The sequence below is a fragment of the Perognathus longimembris genome, unplaced genomic scaffold (genome assembly GCF_023159225.1).
Source record: "Perognathus longimembris pacificus isolate PPM17 unplaced genomic scaffold, ASM2315922v1 HiC_scaffold_5071, whole genome shotgun sequence".
Lineage (NCBI taxonomy): Eukaryota > Metazoa > Chordata > Mammalia > Rodentia > Heteromyidae > Perognathus > Perognathus longimembris.
The window spans coordinates 1-24122 of record NW_025960458.1 but is presented as its reverse complement, the minus strand read 5'-3'; the positions used below and the strand labels follow the sequence as shown (position 1 = coordinate 24122).

The window sequence follows — 24122 nt, the reverse complement described above, 5'->3', positions numbered from 1 at the left end:
ACACACACACACACACACACACACACACACACCACAGTCATCCCTAAATGTTTATCTAGACATTGGTTCTAGGACTCTCCAAAAACACCAAAGTCCACAGATGCTCACCCATCTTATATGTAATTGTGCAACACTTAGATGGAGGCTGCGTATAGTCTTTTTTTTTTTTTTTTCCAGTCATGGGGCTTGAACCCTGGGGCTGGGCGCTGTTCTGAGCTCTTCAGCTCAAGGCTAGAGCTCTACCACGTGAGCCACAGCACCACTTCCAGTTTTCTGGTGGTTAATTGGAAATAAGAGTCTCACAGGCTTTCCTGCCCCGGCCGGCTCTGAATCACGATCCTCAGATCTCAGCCTCCAGAGTAGCTGGTGTTACAGGCGTGAATCACCAGAGCCTGGCTTGTACATTCTTTTTATAAAGGGCAATCACATGCCTGCTTTTCAACCATTATGCTCTGTGAATGAACATGAGCGTCACCTTCTTCCTGGGGTTGTTGTGGCACCGTGAATAAGTGTTAGGTTCCACAGAGAATCAATGTGTCCCCGGAACAGAAAAACCAGACAAGATGCTACCCACCTTTCCTTCTTGGCATTTGTATTGAGAAGGACGACAGAGAGACAGAGACAAAAATGGATGGAGGTATTAAAGGCCCAAATTGCTTATTCTTTGTCATTTTGGTTTGTTTAGAGGGCCTCCTGGGTAGTCCTTGAAGGCTGATGGCCGCCCTCAACCCAGCCAGGCTCTATAGGACTTCACATGGGCACTGAAAAACCGAACATAACAGTCAAGAAGATGGTAGAAACCCTGAGGCCTCTGGGAGGGCGGGGGTCAGGAATGGTCTGACACACACATTCTACTTCCACTGCTGGTTTTCCTTAATACTCATTGGCTTAGTTACAACAGGGAGGAAAATGAAATTTAAATATTCTCTATACGCTAAGCAAACAAGCATTTAACTTGGCCCTTAAAACAACATAAAAATATCAGCAGCAACCACAGCCATCCTGATCCCTTTAAACAAATTTCTTTTTTTAAAGTTTTGTGCTAGTTCTGGGGCTGGAATTCAGGGCTGGGGTGCTTGTTCCTTAGCTTTTTTGCTCAAGGCTGGTGCTCTACCACTTGAGCCACAGCTCCACTTCTGGCTTTAGCTGGTTAACTGTAGATAACAAGCTCAAGGACTTTCCTGACTGTCCTGGATTTGAATCATGACCCTCAGATCTCAGCTGCTTGAGTAGCTAGGATTACAGGTGTGAGCAAAAGGCACCCACTTCATTTTCTTATTTGATTCTCACTACATTCTAGGACATACAGCATTATCTCTGGGGGCCAGAAAAAGGTGTGAAAGTTAGATCACAAATAAAGGGCTCATGTTCCAAATGTGTAAACAGTTCTTGATGTTAAGGAAAAGTACAACCAGCAAATACCAAAGTGGGCGGGCAAGAGAAATAACAAGAATTAACAAAAATGGAAATATAAATAGCTCACACATATGAAAAAAAAATGTTCAACGTCACTGAAAAGAAAAATGCAAATTACAAACAACTGAGATACCATTTTCTGTGTCAGAATGGCACAAATCCAAGTGTGGTAACACATGCTGTTTAGTAAGACTGGAAAGCCAAGCACTCCTCACACATTTGTGAGCCGAAAACCGGGTGAAATCCACAGGGAAGGCCCTGGGGAAAACCCCAGTGTACACACCCAACACCTTCCAATCAGGACTCCACGTGACATAACACTACCCAAATGACACGTTATATACAAGGTTACTTCTCTTCTTCATTTTGTGCTGGGACTGGGGCTCTAACTTACTGCCTCACTCTCCTGCTTAGCTTTTTCACTCAAGGCTAAAGCTCTACCCTTTGGAACCATGTCTCCAACTGCAGCTCTTTGCTGGTTATTTGGAAATAAGACCCTCTCCGATTTGCCTTGTCTGAGCTGGCTTCAACTGAGACCCTCAGATTTCAGCTTCCTGAGTAGCTAGGATTTGTAGGCATGAATTCCTTATGCCAGGTAGAGGTTACTTCTTGCAGTGTGAGTGTTATTGCAAAAGTCTGAAAAACCTAACAAACATCTGTTAACAGGGGGGAATTTAAGTAAATGAAGACAATGTCATATAACAGAAAACCACACAGCCATAATAAAGTAAAACAGTGGCATTTTATGTTTTGATACAAGAAGATGTAGTGTTCATTTAAAAAAATGATGCAGAAAAAATAATCTTTGTGGATAGAGTTGGGGTAGAATAGAACCACACTGATTATCTGCTGTCATGTGTAGAGAGAAACTGGCTGAGCACAGACATGAACTAGGGAGGTGGCTTTATTCTGTTATGTGAAACCTTAAATGTATATTTAGTTGGTTTTTTTGTTTTGTTTTGTTTTGGCCAGTCCTGGGTCTTGGACTCAGGGCCTGAGCACTGTCCCTGGCTTCTTTTTGCTCAAGGCTAGTACTCTGTCACTGGAGTGACAGCACCACTTGTGGCCATTTTCTATATATGTGGTACTGGAGAATCAAACCCAGGGCTTCAGGTATACGAGGCGAGCACTCTTGCCACTAGGCCATATCCCCAGCCCCTGAATGTATGGGGGGGGGGAAGGGGGAGAGAGAGAGAAGTTAACCAATTAATAGCATTTATTATGAACTTATGGCAAATGAAGACTGCGTGGCAGACAAAAATCCAAAAGGGAGGAAGAGTAAGAATTAAGGCCAGGAAGGGAAGTAAAACAGAGCCTCCAGGACCTCCTGCAGGCCCCAGAACACCACCAAAAACACGTGTTCGCATCCTTGTGTTTAGTTTTCATTCCAGAAAGTAGGCTTGGGCTTTCTCTGAAGTGGCTACCAGGGATGAGCTGACAGCTTTGTGAGCACTGCTGTCTCTCCCATTTGAAGTTGTCTGGATTTGAGGGCGAGCTTGCTTCTTTCCCCCCCTCTGTTGGATTCTGGTCTACATTCCTGACGGATGATCAGCGCGGTATCTGACGTGTGTGTAAAGTGCACATCACTGACACCCCACTCACTTTCAGGTACTTGCTCTTACTTTAGCCTTGGCAATTGGCCAGGTACCAGAATGTCTCTATACTGCACCTGCAGATGCTTCGAGATAAATATACATGGAAACTCAACACTGAGTTTCCTCCTGAACCAGGGCTTTAAAGAGCATCTTCTGCAGAGAAAGATTTTAATCAGTAAAGGGTAGTAATCCTGGTTCGGCACAATTAAAGAGAGAGGCTAGAGACGCTATAGAAAGACCAAGTGCTCCGTCTACCAGTGTGCGTCATTTTAACAGGCTCTGATGTTAATAATTCATCCTTCACGTATTCATCCCATCAAACAGATGTTGGGTGGTTATCACAGAAAGACACTGAGGATGCAAAACATGGTTGCATCTTCCCCGCACTGCAGAGTGAACTCGGTTCATTAAGACTCTGAACAGCTGTTCAGTAGATCAGTTTCTTGGGTTTTGTTGAGATTTAATGAAAAGAGGCTTTGAAATGTGCACTGAGGTCTACGAGCCCCGTGGAAGATGCTATGGGGGCTGACGTGGGACTATGTCCTGAGACTATGTCCACATTCTCATTGTAGACGGTTCGAGATGACGTCATCGCCATCTGATGGAGGTTTGAGCCTGGAGCAGGCACAGAGGAGGCCGGGGCTACCCCCAGCTGTGGGCAATGATTCTAAGAATTCGAGGTGAGGGTAAACCCAGGAGACACAGGGTCAGACTCTCAGAGGCCTCAAAAATAGGCCAAGGACAGAGTCTTCCACCGGGGCAGTGAATAGAGAGGCTTTGATGACCTTTCACCTGTGAGGAGGCTCTGAACAGCTAGCCAGTGCTCCGGGCGTACCTTCGAGTCTAAGTTCCTTCTATGTTCAGTTTTATTAGGATGTTAATAGTACTGGTCATTTGTTTTCCAGGCTGGGGGCTTGAACTCAGGGCCTGGGTGCTGTTCCGGAGCCTCTTCGCGAGCAAGACTTGCGCTCTACCGCTTGAGCCACAGCGCCACTTCCTAGAATGTTAATAGTACTAACAAAATAGCAATGCAAGGCTTATTCTGGGTTGTCACACTCGCTACCTTTTGGCTGCCTTCGGACACCCAATTTGAGTGTTTGGTTTGGCACTACAGACGCGTGGTTGTGTTTGTTCCATTGTAGTTGTAATGAGCCATTGGGAAATGGCAGAGGCAGCTTGGATACGCAAAGGATAGGTTGGGGTCAGAGAATGACAGATATTTGACAGCACGTGGAACCAGGGTCTCCTGAACTTGACTAGAGAAGATGGTGGTAATTACACTGCACAACAGAAAGCATGGTGCCGAAGCCCAGAGAATTTGGGCCATGTGAATGCCACCGTACAATATTCCTAATCCAGGTGATAATTTATGTCGGCAACACGGTTTCGTCTTTCCACAAGAAATGAATGTGGCCGTGGCAGACTTCAACTGGCCTTCTAGTTTTGCTGTGTGTAGCCTGCGGAATGTAGTCTGGTTTGACAGTTGCACAGAAGCTTGGATCATGAAGAAGTGGTGTTTGGATTTGTGTGTTGCTCATTAACATCATTTCAGGCAACCGTTTGGTGAGCGTGTTTCTACTTCCAAGGTCCCGTAGTTCAAATTTGGGGAAATACCCGAGAAAAGAAGCATGGGCAAAGAAGGACCCTCGGCTGTTCTGGACAGGAGAGCTCAGCCTCCACATTTGAGGGGGATTCGAAGATTTTTCAACAAAGAGAACCTTTGATATAGTCACAATTTGTTTTAAATTTTTATATAGTGTTTTGAAGGGCTGGAGCGCAGCTCCATGGTAGCACGCTTGCCTAGTATGGGCAAAGCCCTCGGGCTCACATTATATACGGTTTGAGTAGTAGTAGTAGTACAGCCAATTGGTTCAAACATCCAAATACATTACAGGGCAAACAGAGCAAAATTTCACCCAACCATACCTAGGTCCAATCCTGCTTAGCTTCCAAAATCAGATGGCGTTGGGCCTATTTGTAGTATGGCTACAGATGAAGGAGGAAGATCCCTAAGTTCTCAGACAAGTAATGTGGGAAAGACAGACTAGCTAATCTGTTGTGTTGTTTTTGTTTTCAGAAATACGACGCACGGTTTGCATACATGTTCACAGTTTAAAGAGATTTCACTAATGCTGGGAGAGAGGGAGGAGCCAGGATCCCTTTACCCCCCGATTTCATAGGCAATCTCCCAAGGACCCAACGTCCGTCCACCTGGACCTACTTCTTAAAGATTCCACCACTTTCCAAACTTTCCAGCACCAAAGACTTCAGTACGTGGGCCTCTGGGGGGACATTTAAGACCAAGCTACAGCATCCCGTTTTGTCTCCTGCCTTCAGCCTTTGATTCCCACGCCGATAAAGCACTGACTTCAGCCCTTCACATACTGAAGTCTACATCGAAGTATCACGAGCAGCTATTCCTGTCCCCCTATTACAGCAACTGTGGCCTCCCCGCTAGCCTCAGGTCTTTCACTGGGGACCTGATCAGCAAAACTCCTCTACTTCAGCTGTTCGACTCAGGGCAAATCAGACAACTTCCAAAGACACCTTGACAAACAGAAAGACTCTGATAGCCGAGTGCCAGGGGCTCATGCCTGTGATTCTCACTCAGGAGGCTGGGATCTGAAGATGGAAGCCAGCTTGGGCTGGAACATCCTTGAGACTTTCTTTTTTTTCAATCAGCCACCAAAGGAGCTGTGGCTCAAGCGGTAGCGTGCTAGTCTTGAGCAGAAAAGCTCAGAAACAGTGCCCAGGCACTGAGATCAAGCCCCACAGCCAGCACTTAAAACAAAACCAAAATTAAGAATCTAATGGCCATGCCCATATCATGCCTGTCTGCCAGCCAATGCCACCGTGTTGCATATCTGACCCTCACGCATGCAATAAAGCACCACTGATGCACAGAAGTGGCATAGCTCTGACTCCACAGGTAATGGATGTGAGCAATGAATACTTTCCACCCCAAATGGGGGTACAAACAGACCTGCTTACGACTGGAACAACCATGGGCCTCCCCCAAACGTGCAAAGAGCCCCGTACGGTTCCAAGCAACTCGACAGTCCCTGCATATTATCAACGAACCTGTTTAACAACCCCTGCCACGTATCCAAAGATGGCCGGCTACGTTCTCACTCGACACCGCAAGCCATCGCATCTGGCATCTCCGGTTCCACAGGTGCATGAGGGAAAGCAATCAGGAAGAGACATGGCCGCCGCCTCACACACTGGCTGCCCAGGCTCCGGCTGGGCGCTCTCCTCCACCGTCACGTCGGTGCGGTCTACAGGGATGGTGTGTCCATCAAGTGAGCGGCCACACGGGGCGGGGCTCTCACGAAATGCCCGGCTAATGACGCGTGTGATTAGGGCTAGTCATTATTATGGGAGTCTCACTGACAAAATGGGATTCACTACTCCAAAAAAAAAAACCCCAACAAGTCTGGAACCATCAAAATGACTGATTCACAAAAGGGCAAATGTTTTCCAATCTGGCGCCTGTCTCAACGAACATTGGCTAAAAGCCCGAGCGACTCCACAGTAAAAATCAAAACACACATACCCAACTCCACCCCTGTCCCCACCCCCCCTCCAATAACCCCCAAACATCAAACAGCCAGGCATGGTACACACCTGTAATCCCAGCAGGGGTTTGGAGGCTGAGACAAGAGAATCGTGAGTTCAAAACCGGCTTGGGCTGTACAGCAAGATTCTGTCTCAAGAAAATAATGACAATACAATCCAACCAAAGAACAAGAAAGAAAAAGCTCACCAAATAGTTGGAGAGTACCTAATGTGTTCAGGTTCATTGCTAATTTTATATTCATAGAAGTCCCAAGAAATACATATTTTTCTCACTTTATAACTCTGGGAAAGCTAAAGCTGTGCAGTTTGGTCTCAAAGCCAGATCTCCTTTATTCTCCACTCCTCTCTGTTTCCCCAACATACTGCAGCTACTTGCTTTTCTTTCTTTTTCTTTTACTTTTCTTTGTACCAGTGCTGGTGCTTGAACTCAGAGCCTCACACTTTCGCTTGCTTTTTCACCCCAAGGCTAGTGTTCTACCATACCTCCTCTTCAGGCTTACTGGAGATAAGAGAGGCCCAGACAGACGTTGCTGCCTTTGAACCACCATCGATCCTTAGCTCTCGGCCTCCTGAGTAGCTAGCATAACACGTGTGAGTCACCAGAACCCGTTCTTCAGGCCTGTGTTCATCATCCTCATCTCATAGGTAACAAGACCAGTGGCAGGGAGGCTCAATTCATTTCAACTCAAGCGAGCTTGAAAACGAGACGCTCATTTGGGATTAAAAAGACAGGTAGTGGGCTCCGGCTGGGGGAGACTGAGCTTCCCGTGGCAAAACTCAGACACGAACACCTTCTCCTCCGTGCATGATGCTCTGGATGGCATCGTCTCAGGCCGGAGCGCTAAACACGAGTCCACACTCGTTAACCACTAGGCTTCTGTCCCTCGGGCCAGTTCCAGGAGAAATACAAACCCAACAGAGTACCGATAAATGTGTAAGTAACGTGTAATACGGAATGGACCGTGATTCTAGAGGGAAGTGGTTTAGAGGTGCAGGGGGGATGGTACCTTTAACCTCGCACTGACTTCTGGGACAGCGAGTCTCCCTGGGCAGCTAGCCGTCAGTCCTCCTAGCAGACCTGTCACAGGTATTGCCGGGAAAGCCAGACGCGAAGAGCTTTCTCCGTACAGATGCAAATGTATGCAAAGCTGCGCCTATCGTTCTGCCTTGATCGACCTTCAGATACTAATGTAAGATCTCCCAAGAAGGATCAGGGCACTTCTGGGAAATCATGCCCTCTTTCTCAATTAGAACATGGTTACTGTTTAATTGCTCAACGGCTGAGATGTCCAGGTCTCATTTCACAGCATCTGAAATCAGTACACCAGCCACGCGCTTACCAACCAGTTAAAACCAGTTCACAAACAGAACTCACATGGTTCAAGAGCCTCCCTTGGCAGGAGAGGCAGCAACTGGCCGGCCTATGCTTCGCTGCCAGCAGGAAACCAGGTTTTCTGTGGCAAGTGTGATTCTTTGAGTCAGGAACGTGTAAGGGCTAATCTCAGAGACAGTGGATGAATAACACTCCTAATGATACAGCCCAGCCAGCAGCATACATTTATTTGTAAATTATAGTCACTTGCGTAAGGATGAATCAATACAGTGCTTGCATTAGTAAATTATAATCACCTGTATCAGTCAGGTGACACCCCACCCCCCACCCTACAGTGCAACTGTAAGTGTAACGAGTCGCCCCTCACAACTACCTCCAGTTTCCCAGGTCCCCCATCTCTCCTGGGGTCCCCCCACTCAGGGGAGCCGAGTGTGTCTGTGTTTATCACCTGGAGCTCTACGTACTTCAAAATAATTCCAGACAAGGAGGAGCTTGGTTTGAAGCCAGCTTGGACCGAAGAGTATGCAAGATGGCCTCTCCGATTAGCCAGCAAAAAAAAAGCCAGACGGAAGGCATGGCTCAAGTGGTAGAGGACCAGTTGTGAGCAAGTAAGCCACTTGATAGAATGAGGCCCTGAATTCAAGCCATAATATGAATGCACGTGCACACACGCACGCACACACACGCACGCACACACACACACACACACTACAACCACTGCCGGAAAAAAAAATCATAATCATTGTTCACTGTGGCCAACCATATCTCTACTAGCTATAAATCATGTCTCTATCGAGGACAGAGAAATAAAGGGTATATTTCAGCATACTTGGGAAAGGTCTTTTGCGTGCAATAAGAACATTCCTAAGTGTTTAATAATTCGGAAAACCGACCTTCACAACAGAGGTAGCACCCTACAGTACTACAGCTCTCCTGCGGTCTCTCCGTCTTCATTCCCTTTCCAGATGATTATTTGATTTTCAAATACCAGGCGTTATTAAATATCCTGGTTCTAATCCTTCCTTTATTTAGCTGGTGTCAGGCCCAGGCTTGTCCAAGGAAACCAAATATTTCCAGTGAAATCTCTCAAGGGATTTTTTTTTTCTAGATCCTTCTGTTTGGAGAGGTTTGCAAGTCTGACACCGTTCGATGCCTGCTCATTTCAACCAACGATAGCATACCCCATCATTCAACTAGGCGGCATTCCCTTCTCGCTGACGGACGGACGCACACTTGCTTCTCCGGAGCCCGAGTCCGCCGGCTTGTACCTGGGCAGGCTAGAGGAACGGCCTGCAGACCACCGGCAGGTGGCGAGCGCTCCACTTCCTGCTTTGACTGTCACCAGGAAATCCTAACGAAGGACATGGAGTGGAAAGGAACGGGCCATCTGGGGACAGGCCTAGGCCTTCCGTTTGGCCCTAGGTGTGCGATATACAGAGAATGCACTTTTCTATTTCCAAAGAAAGAATCATTCGCTTTTATCTAGATTCATAAATAACGCAGTTGTCTTGGCAACTTACTATCTCAAATAGTTACTATCACCAATGTTTTTTTTCTCCTTTTCTCCCACCTTCATCCCTCCCTATTTCCTCCCTCCTCCCGAAGGACTGTCTGTCCCTGTATGTGGAGCTGTTATTGGCTGCAGGCTTCTGGGGGGCAGGGGGGGGTTGGGGCCTTGCTGCTGTCACCGTTGCTTTGTTGGTTGAATATACAAGGAAACATGATCAAAGAGAGCCCCTTCTGAGAACAGAGTCCTGCCTGCTCACCCACCAGAGCTGACCAGTGCTTCTTGCTTTCAGAAGAGCTTCCAGTGCCTTTCTTGACCCTCAAGATAAACCTGAGGAACCCCCCCACCACACTTTCCAGAGGCAGCATTTTCTTTGAGAAACAGTCTCAAAGACGTTAAGCAGCACAGTCACACAGAGCGGGGACTGCAGGACCGAGCTCCTTCCACTCCACAAAGATGGCGGTTCACATGACCGCCGGCACAAGCGGTCAAACCATGGCACCGCAACCGGAATCCGCAGCAAGCGATACCCAGGACACTTGACGGAGCGCTGTCATAAGTGATGTCAAGTAGGCACATGTGTTCTCGCCAGCCTTCCTCTTGTGTTTGCACAATACCCCTAGGGTCCTTTTCAAAGAAGATTGTCCCCTAGGAGATGGACCGCCTTTACTATGCGTCTTGTAAGTTCTGCCCCCCCCACGCCCCCTACCGTAGCATTGCAGGTCTAAAATGAGGATCTAATTGACTTAAGTCAAGGATAAAAACAACCCTGGGCATCTATAAAAATCCTATGCCCGTGTAAATTTAAGATGCCAGTACATCCTCAGCACCACGGGAAGGAGAATCTGCGCGTGGACCCGGGTTGTTCTGAAAGCTGCGCTAGTGTGGCTTGCACAGGGCTCTGCACAACTGCTGAACCCCAGGAGGATTTCAGACGTTAGCAACCACTGCTTGGATACCCTCCCCACTCCCCACGCTTCGAAAATGAGATTGTGCATCGACAACACTATCTTGAAACTAAATTTTATACCACATAGAAGACTGGAAAATGTATTACATTTCCAGAAATAATGTATTTTATAATTTTCATTGGAGCAACGGTATTTAAAGGTCAGAAAACGAGATTAATGGGAGCGATTTGATGATATGTGTGTCCAGTTTGTTTTCCGTTAAAAACTAGTTTCTCGACCATGACAGATATTAACAATTCGTTGGTACTACTGAGTTTCCTTCATAAAGAAGAAGCATTGGTTTGGGAACAGCCCAGTGGTAGAACACCTGCCTTGCAAACAAGTACAAGGAAATGGCTCAATGTCCAACGCCAAATAAAGAAATGAATAATGGTATCCAAGTGTAAGAGGCTCATGCCTGTAATCCACCACTCTGGACGCCGAGGTAGAGGGATTCCAAGTTCCAGGGCAACCTAGGCTACAAAGAGAGGGCCCCACTGCAAGAAATACAAAGGAAACGGAGGTGTGGCTCAGGTGGTAGAGTACCAGCTACGAGCGAAACAGCTAAGTGAAAGTTCAAGGTGCTAAGTTCAAGTCCCGGTGCCTATACAGAAAAAAGAAAGAAAGGAAGAAAGGGTGTTAAAGGCAAGTAAGCCACTAAAAACAGAACAAAACAAAAGCAAACAGGACGAGATAATCAGAGTTCACCTTTGTTTAAAGTGTAAGCAGAGATCAGCCCTTTAGTTCTCTCTCACCTTCGCTCTAGCAAATTCTGCCAGGCAAGTTTTAGGGAGATGGGACCCAGAAGGCAGGCGCGGGGCAGGCCCTGTGCACAGATCACCTCCTGAGATATTCTCCTGGCTTCGTGCTCCTTGCACCCAAATGCTGGGAAGAGTCACCTTCGCCCAGATGCCAGTGTTTAATGGGATCTCTGCAGTGGAGAGCCAGGAGAAAGCGGACGGGAGGCGGTTGCAGCGGCCACGCGCTGGGCGGTGAACTGATACTGGCGGGCCAGGAGGTGTCAGAAACCCAGTCAAAGCCAAAGCTGGCGCTGGGGGCTCACACCTGTAATCCTAGCTCCTCGGGAGGCTGAGATCTGAGAACCCCAGTGCAAAGCCAGCCTGGGCAGGAAAGTCTTTTACCTCTAATGAACACCCAAAGAGCAAGTAAAAATCGAAAAAGAAAAAAAAAAAGACAACAACAATAACAACATTGCTATCTCCCCACCCCCACCCCCAGTCAGGGAGATCACTGATTGTGTAGTTACCAAACACAAATGTTTCCTACTTCTGGAGGTCTTCACGGGTGTAAAAAGTGACATTCCTGGCCAGGTCAGCATTCTAGCTCAGATGAAACCGCCCGCTTCCTTGCTCCCTGGTCTATAATCATACGACTTTATTCTAAATGCTTGGAAGTTCGTCTCCGATGCTGGATCACTAGGTTAGCAATGCCCAGCCAGACAAACGTGCCTCTTCTCTCTGACATCTCCGTGAAGTTCACGCTCCAAACACCGTGGTATTCAAACACATTTCTAACATAACAACATTCTTTTAAAGTTGACATTTCAAAGCGTGCTGAAATCTAACAGCATATGAAGGAAACCACACTTCGGATTTTGCACAAAATGCAAAACCAGCTCCATCTTTGGTTATGTCCTCTAACTATAAAGTTTCAAGAAATAATATAGAAGCAATCCTTAAATCCTTACAGTAGAGAAAGACACTGCATAGGACATGCCAAACATCTTATATAAAAGATTTGGATATTATTATTATTATATTATTTTAAATCCTCTGTTCTCAGTGTGGGGCTGAACAGGCAAGCTGGAGAATGAAGATCCCACCACACATTTCACTAACGAGGGACGCACCCACGCTACAAAGCAACCTCACATTGGGGTATTCCTACGCTACCCGCACAGAGGCTAAACTCACTGATGCTAACGACGCCGGGCCACTCCCACCTGCTGTGGTGGGGTCTGGTACAACCACATCCGAAACCGCTGGAGATTACCCACTCACGCTGTCCTCACAGAGAGGGCCCAATAGAACCGCGCGGTCCAGGCACCATGAATCAATCCCCTGCGTAGCCTGAATAGCCACCGCCCCCACCGTGCCCCAGATGACAATCCGAAAGTCACCAAGGAAACGGAGAAGACACAGTAGGCCGGTACACACCAACCAGCAAGTCCGGAAGTATTCTCTACCCCACACGGAAGCGCAGCTAAAGAATCCACACACAGCAAACGCACTCAACGATTCCATCTCATTCCTGTGTCCAACAAAACAAAAATATCAAAGCCAAAATACTGTGTTAGGAATATGTTCTGTGTGTGTGTGTGTGTGTGGTGTGTGTGTGTGTGTGTGTGTGTGTGTAGGACTGAAAGCAAAACCGAGGAAGCGTTGACGGACTATCAACCAGGACAGCTTTTACCCCTGGAGGAGGGAGTGGAGAAACTGGCTGAGCCCCCAGGGGCCCTTGGGAGGGCGCTCATACTGTCTGATCATTAAAAATCTTCGTGTGGGTTGCAAAGTGTTCAATCGGCACCTCATTGTCTGCGGTACCCTTATCGGTGTGTGTGAAACCTCGGTGACAAGGGGTTAAACGAATCAAATGCATTATAACAGAATGCTCCATGGCCCCCGTCCCCAACATTGTTTCCAATCCAGAACAGAACGGCTTACTTCTTTCTGCACTGTTTGCATTGTTCCGCACAGCTTCCGACAGAGCCACCCCCCACACACACACACGGGGCACCAGGAACCAGACACAGGGCTGACCTGGGAGACAGGTTTCCCCTGTGTGTCTGTCACCATCCACGAGCTGACTGCACCTGGCCTGCCTTGGTCCACCTAGGATAGAAGAATCCTGAGCTCTTCTGGGCAATCCCACACTTGTCCTTTCTCCTCTCTCACGACCCATCGAGCTCTTCCTTTGCTTCTCAGTCACTTGCCATTTACTCGGTCAGCTTTCCTTGGCCCCCACGGCAACCCCTAGCCCTATGGGGGGGGGGGGCTAACAGCGCGTTTCTCTCCCCAGGAGGTCTGCACTGGTCATTTCAGTGGGCTGCACCTCCCAGATCCGTCTATGGGAGGTGGGTCTTGAGGGACCACCTGACCAGGGCCCCTGCCCACCTAGCTTCCTCCCGGTCTGTGGGTAATGGCAGAAGCTGGGAGGGCAGGAGAAGAGAAGCCGGGGAGCATGCATGTGCACCCCTGGTGCTGTGGAAACTCCACAGGTGGCCGCAGCTTCCGGCCCAGGCTCCTCCTTCTTGGCTCCGCCCTTCTTGGATCCCAGTAACCTCACTGTGATTTTCAGGCCCAGGCTAGCCACATCTCCTTGCCGCTCTGACTTTCCGTACTCTGAGAATGCAGCCTCCATCTTTCTAAGTGGTCTTTTCTCTAAAGCCTTCGTGTGCACTACCTAGGTAGGGTTTTTGAAGGGACCCAGTAGCTCTGTGCTCATTGAGGTGACCATTTCATCCACCTGTGAGCTTCATGACAGTGGCACTTTAAAAGTCACCGACAAATCCTTATTAACGATTTGTCAAGTTAGTAAGCAAATCAAGTGATCTCTCATTAGGCTTGGGATATACTTAAACACAGCACGAAGCTTTCTAAAGTGTTCCTGCCACGTTTGACGTGGTAGAAATCTACCAGACCAAATATTTTACCTCTGTTGGTTGAAAATAGCTTTAGTTGGTAGGAATATTTGCACTCGGGGAGATAATTCCAAATGTTCTAGAAATAACAGCGGCAATTGCTGTGGTATAATTTTACCCCTCTTATAAGTCATCAATGACATGGATTCTAAGGTGGGCTAGAGTCAGACTCTGAATCAATAGGAACCAAACAATAGAAATGTGAAATAGGAAAAGGGGGCTCCAGAGCCCTGCTATGTCTACCTCCTACTGCAGAGAGAGCGACAGAGACAGATAGAGAGACAGAGACACACACAGACAGACACAGAGAGACAGAGACACACAGAGAGAGAGACAGACACACAGAGAAAGAGAGAGAAAGACAGACCCACACACACAGAGACAGACACACACAGAGGGAGAAGGAGAGAGAGAGAGAGAGAGAGAGAGAGAGAGAGAGAGAGAGAATGAGGATGAAACACTTAGTAGTTTCCAGTATCAGAGGTTAACGCCAACAGGAAATGACTGTCACGCACGGTGGTGACACTCTGTACTTTATACATTGTACTAGGTCTCAAGAAGGCTGAACTAGATTGATTCCCAATAGTGGAAATACACGTTGCCCATGGGCTATGGCTAGATAACTCATAAGAGAAAAAGGAACAGGCAAATTCTGTACAGATTTCCCTTCTATGGTAGGAACGTGTAAAAACCAAAAAAAATCGGATTAACAACAGGTCAGCCAAGGCACTACTAACAGAACCTTTGTAACCTGTCAGTCTATTCCGCACCATGCGACCCTGGGTTTCCAATCTTGAGAAAACTAGTTTATACACATGATCACAATGAAACGCACCTCGTATCAGGAATCAGGGCTCCTGGGGGGCTGACACGGCGAGTCCCCCCCCCCCCCCCCCCCGCGGTCAGGTCCCAAGCCCTCCTCCTCCTCCTCCTCCTCCCCTCTTCGCTGCGCTTGTTTCTTTGTTAAGCTATCTCCCCTAACTTTTCCTCCGGAAGGAACACCTAGCTCTTCCCGACGGTGCTCCTCCGGAGTGGCCGGGGGTGGGGAAGGGAGGGGAGGGGGAGGTCCGATTGCCCTCCCCGGCTGTGGGTTCAACACCGTCCTCGGGGCGCGCGGGCGGCCGCTGGGCTCGCGGGGAAGCTCTTTCCAATACGGTGCTACTGGAGATCGGGGGTCCGAGGGTGGATGTTTTTCTGATCGGGAGTGACAGGGCATCCCGGCTCCGGTGGCTTGATGAATAAAGGTCCGAGACGTAACCGGGGGGCCGGTGAAAGCAGTGACCCGGTGGATCCTGTTTACCGGCCGAAGCGGCTGGGAGGCGCGCGGGGCTCGCGGTCCACCCCCCCCCCCCCGGGGGCCGCCCGGGGGTCCCAGCTCCCCGCCTGGTTCCTTCCCCGCCGCGTCGGGCACGGCCACCCCGGCTCCTCCGGGAACAAAAGGCCCGGTGCCCGGTGCCCGGCCCGGTCAGCGGGGGCGCGGGGCGCGGCCCTCCGCCTCCCGCCCGGTCCCCGGGTCTCCGCGCTCGCCGGCCGGCGGGGAGGGCGCGCGCCATGGCGCACGGGGCTCCCGCGCCCCCACCCCGCACCCCGCACCCGTCCCCGTCCCCGTGCGCAGCGCCCACCGCGCCCGGCGCCCGGCGGGGTCCGGCCCAGCCCCGGCGAGGCCGCCCCGGGGTCCCCCTCCCCGCCGCCCCCCGCTTACCTGCCAGGCCGCCGCCGCCGCCGCCGTCGCCCGCGTGGCCCTTCCTCCGCTGCAGGATGAAGTAGGGGTTCGCCCTCTCGGTGACCCACAGCGCGTTGGCCAGCAGCACCTCCTCGGGGTTCACCCACATGGCCGCGGCCGCACAAAGGGGCCGCGCGCGGGCCCGATCCCCCGGGCGGGCGGGCGGACGGCGGGCGGACGGGCGCGCACTCCCTCCGCGCCCGGGCGCACGCGCTCCCCGGGCCCCCCCACCCCGCCCCGCCCCGCCCCGCGCCCCCCGGGCCGCTTCACCGGGCGCCCCGGGCCGCCGCCGTGGAGGCGGGGACGGCGGGGACGGCGGGGCGCGGCGCGGGCGCGGCCGCAGCATCCTCGGCCCCCGGCGGGTCCCGGGCTCCCCGGCTGCAAGGGCGCGCGGGACGCGGCGGAGCGGATGACGACAGCGCGGCTCACCGGAGCCGGCCCGGCTGCCCCCGGGAGGGAGGGCGCGGGCGGGGGGGCGCGGGAGGGGAGGGGGGAGGCGGGCGGGGAGGGCTGGCGGCGGACGCCCCTCCTCTTCCCGGCAGCCCGAGGTGGGAGGCGGCCGCCGGTGCTCCCCGCGTCCCCGGGGCCGGCGGTGCGCGCGGCCGGCCCCGCCCCTCGCCCGGGCCCTTGTCAGCCGGCGGCCCCGCCGAGCGCATGACGTCACCCCGGCCCCCCCCGCCCTCTCCCCCCCCTCCCCGCTCACCCCGGGGAGGGAGCCGAGCGCCGGGCCCCGCGCACCCACGCCGCGGCCCGGCCCGCCTGGTGGGGCGCCCGGGGCGCGCGCGGGGCGGGGCGGCGCCCACGGCTGACCGACCCGGCCGGGCACGGTTCTCAGCCACCGTCCTTGGGGTCGCAGTCGCTGGCCCGGGAGATGGGGGGGCGGGGCGGGGGACCCCCACCCCTGTCAGAGGGGACCGCGGGGGTCCTGGTCTAAGTACGCGTCTGATCCTTAGGCGTCACCCGGGCTCGGGTATTTGGGGATAACGGCCACTCGCGCCATCTAACCGGGATGCCACCGCACCTGGGGGCACCCGGCCCTGAACGCTTTCCAAGGAACCCAAGGCTCCCTTTGCCTCACCCTACAGATCATCTCATGATTCAGGAGCCGGGGCCTTAATGTTGGGTTCCTCCTGTCTCATCCGGCCGAGTAGCTGGGATTACAGGTGTGCGCCACCGCGCCACCCAGCTGATGATGGGCTTGTTTAGGAAACAGTAGGCTTTGGGGATGTTTTGCCCCAAGGCTGTACATTAAAAAAAAACACAACCTGAAACCACAGCACCTGAGCCTTCCATCACCAAATCTGCAAATAAATAACCAAGATATATAAACCACAATATGTGAAATTGACAGCGTATGTGCATCACTTTGATATTGTTGGAGTGCTTTCGCAGATAGTCTTTCACTGTATAAACCCCGGGGGTGGGGTGGGTGCCTCTACAGAATGCTGCGATACTGTCCTTTGAGAGTTTTATTTTGCCGTCGTGGGCCTTGAACTCAGGACTGGACACTGTCCGTGAGCTCTTTTTGCTCGAGGCTAGCACTCTACCACTTCGAGCCACAGCGCCCACTTGCAGCTTTCCGGTGGTTAATTGGAGAGAAGAGTCTCATGGACTATTCTGCCTGGGCTGGCTTTGAACTGCAAGCCTCAGATCTCAGACTCTTGAGATAGCCAGGATGACAGGCGTTGAGTTACCAGTAGAAACTGGCCAACTCGAGGGCTCTTCACCTGCTCACACTGGTGGCTTGACACCAAATTCTCCACACTGGCTCTGCACGGTAAATTTAGCTCAGCCCCTTTTGATCCATTCACACCCAAATACTGTTTTCTTGTACGGTTCGTGCATTTGCTCATCCATTCATCCATTCAAAATAAAATAAGTAAGTGCCTATTACATTCTAAGTTTTGAGGACAAAAAAAAAAAAAAGGGAGGGGGAGCTATAAAGGAAGGTCTCCAAGCTTCTGAAGACTTAACAACATTCATGTCATAGATTTACTAAAGTTTGCTTTCAGAATAAGACTGGACAGAAGACACATGTTAAAAACTAGTCATTGTGTACTTTCCTAGAAGAATTAGAGGATGTTTTCCCCCAACATAAAGACTATGTTATAACAAATTGTGACAACTTTTAATCCAAGGGAATTGGAAATTATGAGGAGTGTATGGTGATTTGCTGATTCCGTACTGCTAACTACTCAGTTCATACAAATGCGGGTTTATTTTCTTTTGAGGAAGGAAGAAAGGAAGGAAGAGTGAAAGAAGGAAGGAAAGAGTGAGCCACATACCATGACTCAAGCTTCTAATCCTAGCTTCTCAGGAGTCTGAGACCTGGAGGTTCATGGTTCAAAGCTGGCCTGGCAGAAAAGTCCAACAGACTCCATCTCTAAAATAAGCAGCAAATATCCAGAATCTGGCACTTCACAAATTCTTGCTAAAAAGCTCACTTTTGTTAGAAAGTCAGCTATTGTGAGTGTTGTCCTTTACTTGGTCTTCAGCTACTAAACTAACTGGACAATGTCCAACGCCCAACGCTTCCCATATTTATACAAGCCAGGCAAAGAACAAAAGCAGGAAGTTGTCAATGTGGTTTACAGTTCTAGTTTCTGAGGATGACAAAATAGCCTTCCCATTCCTCTTAGCTAGACAGTTGGTTTGTTTCACATTTATGTAGTTCTTTTACCAAGGACTCATTTTCCACTTCCTTTCTCATTGAAACAAAAAAAAAAAAAACATGAGTCTTTGATTTCTATTTCCCACATAGACAGCAGGAAATGTTTCTTTTTGTTTTTCTATTTCTCCCCGTTTTAACCTAGTTATACTAAAATAAATCCCGGCTAAATCTTAAACACACACACACACACACACACACACACACACACACACACACACAGAGAGCCAGGCATGGACGCCTATGGCTGTAATCCCAGCTACACGCTGGAGTCTCCAAATGCTTCCATCAGGCACTGACCACCGTCTTTCCTTTCACAGGACAGGTTGTCTCAGGGATGTCTTCCACTTTCATACAGTTCAGATCTACATAGAAATTTCATCATAGTATTGGTCCCCAAGGGAGGGGACCACAATGTAACGGGGTCCGAGGGGGGGATCCCCCATCCCCCAAGAGTCCACCACTCAGAGACGGTCTCAAGTAAAAAAGACGGATTTATTGGGGAAGTAAAAAGTATACTGACCGGCCAGGGTCACAGCCCAGACTCGGGAGCTGGGACCACGTGCCCCGGTCCACGCTCAGGGTCGGGTTATAAAGGCAAACACCACATGGTCGAGCCTGCCACACACAGGTGGCCAATGAGGTCACAACACTTACAGAGCACTCCAGGTCACACACAGGTGGCCAATGGAGTTACAGTCTGCCTCATGGCAACTCTTTGAACCAACCTATCATGTTAGTTAGACTTGGCGCACAGATTTGGGGGCTCACATGATGAAGGCGGATACACCTACTTAGGGGAGGGCACAGGTTGAACTGAAGAGTTAAAGTAAACCCCATTTTCAGGCAGCCCCCGTTTTGTTGTCTGTTTAAACTATGAGTAACCCAGGCACCAATTATCCCGGCTAGCAGGACAAGCTTATTAGGGCCCAGCTGGTCAGGAAACTCCCTGCTTAACTCTAACCGCCTGGGAATGCTTAACTCTAACCGCCCCGGAATGCCTTGAGCCCTGAGCCAATCAGATTTGTACCCGTGTCCTAATCTTGCTTGAACACCTGATTGCTGTAACTTTGGTTTTTTGCCTTTAAAGCTCTGTGAAATTGCAGCTGGGGGCTTCCTCCTAACCTTCGCTGTGTCGGTGGGTAGGACGAGGCCCGAGCTGCAGCCTGCCTGAATAAAGCCTTGCTTTTGCATTTCGGAACGTCTTGCTCTCAGTGGTCTTCTTGGGGGTCTTCTTGCAACTTGGCATAACAGAACCTTGAATGTTCCACGACTCAGGTGGTCAAGCAGTTTACACAATCTTATCACAGCGAAGGGAAACATCCTGGTTAGGGCGGGGGAGATCTTAGGGAAGATGGAGTCGGCTTCTGCTCTCTTTCACTAATCTGAGATGGAGTCAATCTGACGCCCCTCAACAGCCAATGATGGCGCTGGCCAGATCTGACCCCCATATTACAAATTGAACTGGTGAAATTTTGGCTTTTGTTTCTTTTGTCACTTGCCATCCTCTAGGATGTGAAATGTAATCTTCCATAAAAAGGGAATGTGTTAGATCACAACGGATTTCTATTTCAATGAAAATTACAGTTTGCTTTTTTTAATGGCAATGACTCAGTCAGATTGACGTCCTGTCCAGAATGGAACTTTCGGAAAGAAAACTTCTTTCTTCCTTTACACAGAGCCAAGCCCACTCACCCAAGAACGCCAAGGGAGAGGCGCACACTGAACCCAGAAATAAACATTCCTCACGTGCTCTCTGCTCTACAGACCCGGGTCCTCAGATTGTGACACAGTCTCAAGGAGGAAGCATATTGAAACCAGCCCCATGGTGCAGGCCTGTAATCCTCGCTAGAGGAGGAAAGAAGAGATCTGGAGAGCCGTGGGTTGAGCCCAGCCCCGGCACAAAGAAGTCTGAGGGACCCCTTCTTCAACCAGTGGTTGGAGTCGTCCTCGGTGACACGAAAGAAACACGGGTGGGAAGATTGCAATGCCGCGGGAGCCAGCACAAAGCAAGCCTCCACCTCAGAAACCCTCGCTCTCTCCCGGTTTTCCCCTCCCATCCACACCCGCAAGCCCTATAGATCATTTCAGCAGCGTGTCCAGTGAACCACTGCTGTATTTGTTCACCTTTTGTCCTGCCATTCCTGTGCCTCCCCTTACCTTCCCAAAGACAGATAAACAAACCAAAGACCAAAAGAAAAGGCAAGAAAAGCAGCAACAAAGAATAGCCCTCTTGTTTCCATTTCCTGGAGTTCATGTGGTAAGTACTGTTTTGTATGATCCGATGCACCTAGGCGTCGAGCCTCTGTGTTCCTCTCCTAAGTGCATCCTCCTTTGGTCTCACCGTGTGCAGAGAGAAATTTTACAACTTCCTTTTATCCACAACACTATTATGATGTTTTATCTATATACACTCTTCTCTCACACACACATTCCTCATTATTAATATTAGCTGTATACTAATTATATGATGTACCTCCTTGGTTAACTCATTTGCCAGCATGATTTACATGTTTACCGCATCATAGAAAAATCTATGATGAACGTGTATAACTACATATCTTGTACATTTATCTATTTTCCTAGACTAGACAAAGACAAGCAGAAATTCTGGCCCAACTGGAACATATCTTTTTAATGCTTTTGATACACATTGCCGGATGACGTTCCAGAAAGCCATACCAATTTTTTCTCTCAAAAAAGGAACGGCACTGAATTCCACAAGCTCATCTAATATAATCCGTGAAAATGTCTGTCACTGTTTTGGGGGTGCAACATAATAATACAATTCTTCCTTTTTGTTTTTTTTTGCCAGTCCTGGGGCTTGGACTCAGGGCCTGAGCACTGTCCCTGGCTTCTTTTTGCTCAAGGCTAGCACTCTACCACTTGAGCCACAGCACCCCTTCTGGCTTTTTGTATATATGTGGTGCTGAGGAATCGAACCCAGGACTTCATGTTTACAAGGCAAGCACTCTACCACTAGGCCATATTCCCAGCCCCCAATTCTCCACTTTTATGACTGTTTAAGACTCTCCATGGACACCATGATACTTTTTCCTCAGATGAAAGTCATTTTTGGAAGGCACATGATAAAGAAGTGATGGTTGTTGTGAGAGTGGACTCTTAGCTCATCAAATAATCAACATCGAAGCCTACACTGGCTTTCATCTCTTTTATGATATCTTCTCAAAAGTGAGGTTTTCTATGACTCAATTTGTTTCTGAGAGGAATAAATTAAAAATTGCATCAGACTGTATCTCATAAGAAAATATTTTCTCTGGTAATTTTTGAGAATTTGGACATTTGTAAGGGTGATAGTTTTCAGCATCTTCCTGAAATGACGCATTTCCTATTTTGTATAAAAGATCAGACTTCTAATAAAACGAAGAACTGAGAAATGCAAATGCTGCTTCTCAAAGTGGAGGCTCCTGGTCCCACCCTCGGTGTGTGGTTTAGGGCTAAAACCCAGGGCAAGCTTTCATCAAGCAACCTCCTCCACCCCCCTCCTCCCCCCTCCCCCCTCCCTCCCCCCCTCTCCCTCCTCCACCCCCTCCTCCCCCTCCCCCTCCCCCTCTTCCCCTCCCCCCTCCTCCCCCTCCTCCTCCTCCCTCCTCCTCCCTCCTCCTCCTCCCTCTTCCTCCTCCTCCCCCTCCCCCCCTCCTCCTCCCCCTCCCCCCTCCTCCTCCTCCTCCTCCTTCCCCTCCTTCTTCTTCCAGTCCTTGGGCTTGAACTCAGGGCTTAGCACTGTCGCTGAGCTTCTCTGTGCTCAAGGCTAGCTAGCACTCTACCACTTGAGACACAGCGCCATGCCAGCCTTTTTCTGAGTAGTTTACTGGAGGTAATAAGAGTCTCATGGACTTCTTGCCCGGGCTGGCTTCAGTCACGACCCTCAGATCTCAGCCTCCTGAGTAGCTAGGATGACAGGCGTGAGCCCCCCGCAGCTGGCTTAAGAAACACACTCTTGTCTCTAGAGAATAAAAAAAGTACCCCCGCCTGCCCATGCTGGCGTGCTCTTGTCTCTGGACGCCTCCCAGGGCACCTGCAGGAGGAGAAGATAGGACAGTGGTTGGGCAGGCCGAGGGCCGGGGGAGGGGGGGGATTGCTATCAGATGAGTGTGAAGTTAAGGGGTACACACTGATGAGGGACTCCTTCTTGAAGAACAAAGGAATCTTTTTATTGGTAACTCCTATCAAAGAACTTTTTACTCTTGTAACCATTACCTTAGATAATCAACTTGTGACTCTGGGCTCTTTGCTTGGAGGTCTCAAACCATGGTTGGCTGGCCCTGTTATTTTGTGACTGATAACGAGCAGTTATGGGGGTGTGGGTCAGGTGACCCACAAATCTGCTCACCTCTGTGGCCTTGATGCAAGAAGGAGGAAGGGACTGGCTCCAGTATTCCCTAGGAGGACACAACGACCCCAGACTCTTGGTCTCCCCTGTTCTCGGGCCTCCCCTATAGGAGTGCACCTCCTAGTTGGAAGAGAAGGAAGAGGCGGAGGAGGTGGAGGTGGAGGAGGTGGAGGAGGAGGAGGAGGAGGAGGAGGAGGAGGAGGAGGAGGAGGAGGAGGTGGGAGGAGGAGGAGGAGGAGGAGGAGGAGGAGGAAGGGGTAAGCTTGAGCAGCTATGAGTGTGGAGAAATGAATAAGAAAGGAAAGATGGTCTTTCTGGATGATATTTGGATTTTTTTTTAATTCTGTAAGATATCTGAGTAAAGAATGAGGTTTGGAGGTTGAGGCGTGGCTCAGTTGTGTAGAGCACTGGCCAATGAGCCAAAGTGTCAGGTATTGGGTTTGAGTTCTAGCCTCACACCTTAAAAAACACACACACACACACACAGTTTATTTTTTAGCTATTTTTTCCATTTAAGGTGCATTTCTTACATATGATACCAGTACTGAGCTATGTGGATTCAGATATGTCATTCATTGTTCAACAGCTATTTATCAATATTCATTAGGTGCATCAACCAGCTTTCCATTTCTGTGACAAAAATGCCTACCATCATCTCCTTAGAAGGAGGACGTTTGATTTTGGCTTACAATTCCAGAGGTGTCCGTCAGTCCAGCGTGACCCGGTCACTTCATTTTGGGGGCCTGTGCTAAGGGAGCTGGGCTAGGGCAAAACCGCTCACCCCGCAGTGTCTAGAGAGCCATGCGGAGAGAGGAAGTGGCCAGGGCTCTCACATCCCTTCCAAAACACCTCCCCAGTGACCCAACTCACTGGGCCCCAGACCCCGGACATGATACCACTCCCACGCTACCCACGAGGAGACGCTTCACAGCTGAGCTGTGGCAGCCAGGATAGGCTCTGAGTATAGGAAGGCGATAAGATGGTTGCCCCATTCTCCAGAGATAGAAGAATCTACAATGGAGGCAGATACATGGATGGAGATAGAGAGAAAGAAAGCTCTATCTATCTATCTATCTATCTATCTATCTATCTATGAGTGGGATGGAATGTTCCAGGTAGGAAGAGATACCAGATATAAGGCCTTACCACAGATCCGCCCTTGGACACTATGGTGGCAAAGTGTGTTCAGGGTTCCTGGGAAGGGTAAGGCAAGGGGTTGGGGTGGGGAGCTCATTACACCTCCACAGGGGGGGTCCTGAAACCTGGGAGGGCAAGAGTAGAAGACAGAAGAAAGACAAGGGAAGGGCGAAGAAGGAACCACATGCTATCTTCCTCC

The 24122-nt window shown here is 49.9% G+C and overlaps 1 protein-coding gene across 1 annotated transcript in view; it reads right to left on the bottom strand.

Moving 5' to 3' along the window:
* LOC125344994 (TBC1 domain family member 9-like) overlaps positions 1-15904 on the bottom strand; it is a gene marked incomplete at its 3' end in the record, with an annotated part of 47081 nt that extends 31177 nt beyond the window's left edge. Inside the window, 1 exon segment of the mRNA XM_048337251.1 lies at positions 15744-15904. Within this exon segment, the coding sequence (XP_048193208.1) occupies positions 15744-15873 (130 nt within the window).
* Between the last annotated feature and the right edge of the window lie 8218 nt (positions 15905-24122).